This window comes from Gymnodraco acuticeps, unplaced genomic scaffold, assembly GCF_902827175.1.
Source record: "Gymnodraco acuticeps unplaced genomic scaffold, fGymAcu1.1, whole genome shotgun sequence".
NCBI classification, from domain to species: Eukaryota; Metazoa; Chordata; class Actinopteri; order Perciformes; family Bathydraconidae; genus Gymnodraco; species Gymnodraco acuticeps.
In genome coordinates this window covers 596,800-601,594 of record NW_022989861.1, presented here as the reverse complement: position 1 = coordinate 601,594, position 4,795 = coordinate 596,800, and the positions used below count along the sequence as shown (strand labels likewise).

General features: G+C 44.9%; 1 protein-coding gene across 1 annotated transcript; it reads left to right on the top strand.

Moving 5' to 3' along the window:
* The first annotated feature begins 1,757 nt into the window (after positions 1–1,757).
* LOC117563006 (protein ANTAGONIST OF LIKE HETEROCHROMATIN PROTEIN 1-like) lies at positions 1,758–4,347 on the top strand. The gene is made up of 3 exons (XM_034241111.1): positions 1,758–2,128; positions 3,447–4,034; positions 4,167–4,347. Exons 1-3 carry the CDS (start codon positions 1,833–1,835, stop codon positions 4,345–4,347), a joined length of 1,065 nt encoding a protein of 354 aa, XP_034097002.1. The 5' UTR covers positions 1,758–1,832.
* The last annotated feature ends 448 nt before the right edge of the window (positions 4,348–4,795 follow it).

Here is a 4,795-nt window from a genome sequence, read left to right as displayed (position 1 = left end):
GCCAAGAGCTACTTGCATCACATCATTTACATTTATTCACATAGCACTCGTCAGTTGAATTAAGCTATACTTTTGTACACGTACGAAATTGCAATACCTAAAGCTTATCACAAATCATAACTTCACATCAAGGTCCAAGAAAACGAAAATGTCTCACATATTATTATGGCCCACATAGTAAGTAAGTCACTGAACATTCACATAAATGTCCTTAATCACCACCTGACCAGCATCTTATGCACTTATGGTCAAATAAGTGCATTCACTCTTTTTTACAGTCAGTGAGATGAATGGCACTGCATGGAGTCCACCATAGAGGTGTATGCTGGACCCACTTAGATTCACTCTAATAGAGTCATTTAAATGTTGATCAGTCAGTCTTGTTCTTTATTTAGATTTCATGACATTCATGCCAGAAAAAGCTGCTTCACAAAGGTCTGTAGAACAGAACCAAATAAAGCAGTATGTTCAGTGCTGCTTGGTGATGTTCTTATAGTTTTCTGGGTCTACAAGGCTCCAGAAATGTTGTGAGTTTTGCTGAGACTTAAGCTGAACATGACTTTGGAGATGTATAACCTCCATCTCCACAGGATTGACACTGAACAGTTCAGACATCTTTTTCTTCTTCTTCATCGTCTTGACATGAAATTATAAACCATAATAAATCAACTGTATAGGTCTAGCCTCCCTATATCTGTGTGTGAAATTGTTCCATCCTCAAAAACAAAAAACTAATACTTCTGCAGTCTAGCTGCAGCTTCTAGCAACGGTCTTCTGTTAAAAAAAAGGATACTGAATGTCCTGAATGTGGCATCACACACATGACTTGAGTCTGAACACAGCAGACAACAGGAGTATCTACAACAGCATTATAAAAACCAAAATACTGCATGTGGGCACACTCACATTCTCTGTCTTACTGTTACATTAATCCCATGAATGTATGAGACTAAGTTAGCTTCATCATATCTCAATCAGTGATTAAGTGAATAATAAAGTTTCTATCGGGTCACTATCAGCCTGTCACTCATTATTTTCAGGGAGGGGGCGGGGTTTGGAGGACCGGAGAGGAGACGGTGATCGCGGAAGCTTTTTTCCTCCTGCCTTCACAAACTTCACACAAGTATTTATCAACTGAAAATAGCAAGAGGACATTCACACTCTGCAATCCAAGACTTGATTAAATCCACCAAAAACCTGACATGACGATAATGAGTGTTTTTCAAAAAACACAAATCCCTCTGTTAAGTATTACTTTGTAATAGCACCCTAACTCCATGTTTAATGGTACGTCCCATTGTGCACCCTTACTCCATGTTTAATGGTATGTCCCATTGTGACGTCATAAGCAAGCGTGGAGCGATATATATTTTGTTGTTGATTACGCAGCACTGACATGCTGCAGTGCTGCGTAATCAACAACAAAATATATATCGCTATATATCGCTATACATAGCTGAATAAATGGATAACCCCCAAAACACACCAGGAGCGTCTGCGTCGGGTTACGGCCGCGCCGCAGCGGTCGTAAGGATCGCGGCCACTCTAGTCAATGGGTGCTATTACACCACACGCGCCGGGTTACGGCTCAGACGCGTCCCAGAAGCGGCTCGGCGCAGCGCTTCTCTAAAATTAGGATGAATCCTATTTTTGCCGCGGCGCAGCCGTAACGGCCCGTCTACACTACAGGCGTCGAAAAAGCTTGAAGCTGGGCGTGTCTGAGGCTTGGCGCTTTCTCGCGCCCAAGGCGACCAACAACCAATCAGGAATCTCCCGCCCGCCCCCAGCATACAAAGCAAAAAAAAGCCCGGTTCTTCTACACTATTGCCAAAATGGATGCCGGTTTTGTAGCAACGGTAGCGTTGGTTTATGCAATGTCTCGCAGGAGGCCACGTATAGTGCGTCGCTGTTGGGTAAATACAATACTCAGAAAACGTCTGCAACGGGGGGAATACCACGTTCTTGTCCAAGAGCTCCGCCTGGATGGTGTACTGTTTCAGCAGTACTTCAGGATGAGCAAAGACGCGTTCGACGAGTTGCTCGGAAAAGTCGGTCCACTGATTGCAAAGGCAGACACCCGTATGCGTTTGTCAATCGGACCCGCCGAGCGACTCGCCATCTGCCTACGGTACGTTGTGTGTATTTCTACTTCTTTAATATGACTCTGTATTAGGGATGCACCGAATATTCGGCCACCGAAAGTTATCGGCCGAAAATGGTTAAAAAGGCCCTTTCGGCTTTCGGTACATTCCTCCGTCTGCATGCGGTGCACTTTTGCTAAATGTTTAGACAAATTGCTCGTGCTTACATGCTAAACTCTTATTGCACTTATGGTAACAAGTATTCTCCACATCGAGACGGGTAAAGTTTAACCACACCTCGGAGCGCGTTCTCTCCGCCATCTCCGCAGTGTGCTCCGCTGCATGTAGCAGCTGCGTGTGTGTAAACTGCCCCGCCCCCTCGCACACAGACTGGGGAGAGAGATCTCGTATGATCGAAAATACATCATAGACGCATTTGTTGTCTTTGCATATTAGAAACGAGTTGGCGACACTAAGACTGCGATATAATGTTTTTTAGCAATAATACATGACATATATAAATGTACTGTATGCATTCAAAAGTGCTGAATAAATGTTTTATGGACCCATAATAGTGATTATTATTTAAGTTAAGTTTTGCCATAATCATGTCTATTTCCATAATCAGGTAGCTGAACAACATTGGTAAAAAATGTATACATTATATATATATATTTCTATTAATCATTTTCGGCCTTTCGGCATTCGCTTTTCGGCCAACTGTTTCCTATTTTCGGTATCGGTTTCGGCCAAGAATTTCCCATTCGGTGCACCCCTACTCTGTATATAAAGAGAGAGAATGCATGCAATGGATGAATGAAGTCTGTGATGTAGTTCAGATGAATGACATTAATTAAGATAGCTAGGTAAACGCAGTATTGCTCCCCTGTGTGTGTGTGTGTGTGTGTGTGTGTGTGTGTGTGTGTGTTTGTGGTCTGTGGTGTGTGTGTCTGCCTGTGGTGTATGTGTGTGTCTGTGGTGTGTGTCTGTGTGATGTGTGTGTCTGTGGTATGTTGGTGTGTCTGTGGTGTGTGTGTCTGTGATGTGTGTGTATGTGGTGTTTGTGTCTGCCTGTGGTGTATGTGTGTGTCTGATGTGTGTGTCTGTGATGTGTGTGTCTGTGGTGTGTGTTGGTGTGTATGTGGTGTGTGTGTCTGTGATGTGTGTGTCTGTGCTGTGTGTGTCTGTGATGTGTGTGATGTGTGTGTCTGTGATGTGTGTGTATGTGGTGTTTGTGTCTGCCTGTGGTGTATGTGTGTGTCTGTGATGTGTGTGCCTGTGATGTGTGTGTCTGTGGTGTGTGTGTGTGTCTGCGTGGCGTATTACTTTCTTTTTTTAAAATCTTGTATATTACTTTTTTCTCAGGTACCTGGCAACCGGTGACTCGTACAGGACCATAGCATTCAGCTATCGGGTCGGGCATGCAACAGTGGCTGTTATCGTCAAGGAGGTTGCGGGTGCCATCTGGACCGCGCTGGTCGAGGAGACCATGCCGGTACCACAGACGGAGGACTGGAGAGCCATCGCTGCTGGGTTCCAGGAGCGCTGGAACTTTCCAAATTGCGTTGGTGCCATTGATGGGAAGCACGTGGTGATCCAGGCTCCGGCAAATTCTGGGTCCCTCTACTTCAACTACACGTCCAGCCACTCCTTGATACTGCTGGCTGTCGTGGATGCTGAGTACCTCTTCAGGGTAGTGGATGTCGGAGGTTTTGGAAGGAGCAGCGACGGTGGGAGCCTGCGGAATTCCGCTTTTGGAGAGAGCCTCAGAGATGGCAGTCTGCAGCTACCACCTGACACCGTCATCCCAGGAGCAGAGCGGCTCGGCCTTCTTCCCCATGTGTTTGTTGGAGATGAGGCTTTTCCGCTGCTGGACAACCTGCTGCGTCCGTTCCCTGGACGTCAGCTCACGCGTGAAAGGAGGCTGTTCAACTACCGCCTCAGCCGGGCCAGGTTGGTGGTTGAATGTGCGTTTGGCATCCTCTCATCTCAGTGGAGAATGTTCCGGCGTGTCATCACCACCAGCCCGGAGGTAACAGAGTTGTGTGTGAAGGCCACCTGTGTGTTGCACAACTTCCTCCGCAGGAAGACAATAGGAAGGTCATCACGCACACCTGTCGTCCCTGTCGTCGCAGAGTCGAGTGATGAAGCTCCAACCCTGCGCGATGCACCTATGATGGGCTCAAACAACGCCACATGCCGATCCATCCAACTGCGGGAGACCTTCTGCTCCTATTTGAATGAGGAGAGTGTCATGGCAGCATAAAGTGGTGTAGGGTCACCATGGCTCCTCCAAACCAAAAGCTCTTTTAAGAGCTACCCATTTTCTTTAAAGAGCAAATATTCCAAATGAGCCATTTTAAAATCAAACATTCCTAATAAACATGTTTCTTGAATTGATATTATTATATTATGATATGACTAACAACCTTTTTCTTTCAGCCCTGTTTTTACTGATAAACCACTCATAATTTCAATAGGTTTTCACATGACCAATTACAGAAGAAAGCACATTATATATACCGACATACATGAAGCTTCTGGTATGTTGCAACTGACAAACCACATGAACAAGTGAAGACACAGTATAGCCATAACATACTTGAAATAATGTTTTATTTGGTGAATTTGAGTGAAGTGTGTGTGATGAGTGTAAAAAAAATGTAATGTGGATCAGTATGTGTGAAAAAAGTATTAAATTATAAATTGTCCTG

Bases quoted from the DNA above. Each gene is read 5' to 3' on its own strand.
- LOC117563006 (XM_034241111.1), top strand. From the start codon at position 1,833: ATGGATGCCGGTTTTGTAGCAACGGTAGCGTTGGTTTATGCAATGTCT. The intron at 2,129-3,446 runs GTACGTTGTGTG...CTTTTTTCTCAG, and splicing joins CGACTCGCCATCTGCCTACG to GTACCTGGCAACCGGTGACT. The intron at 4,035-4,166 runs GTTGGTGGTTGA...CTTCCTCCGCAG, and splicing joins TACCGCCTCAGCCGGGCCAG to GAAGACAATAGGAAGGTCAT.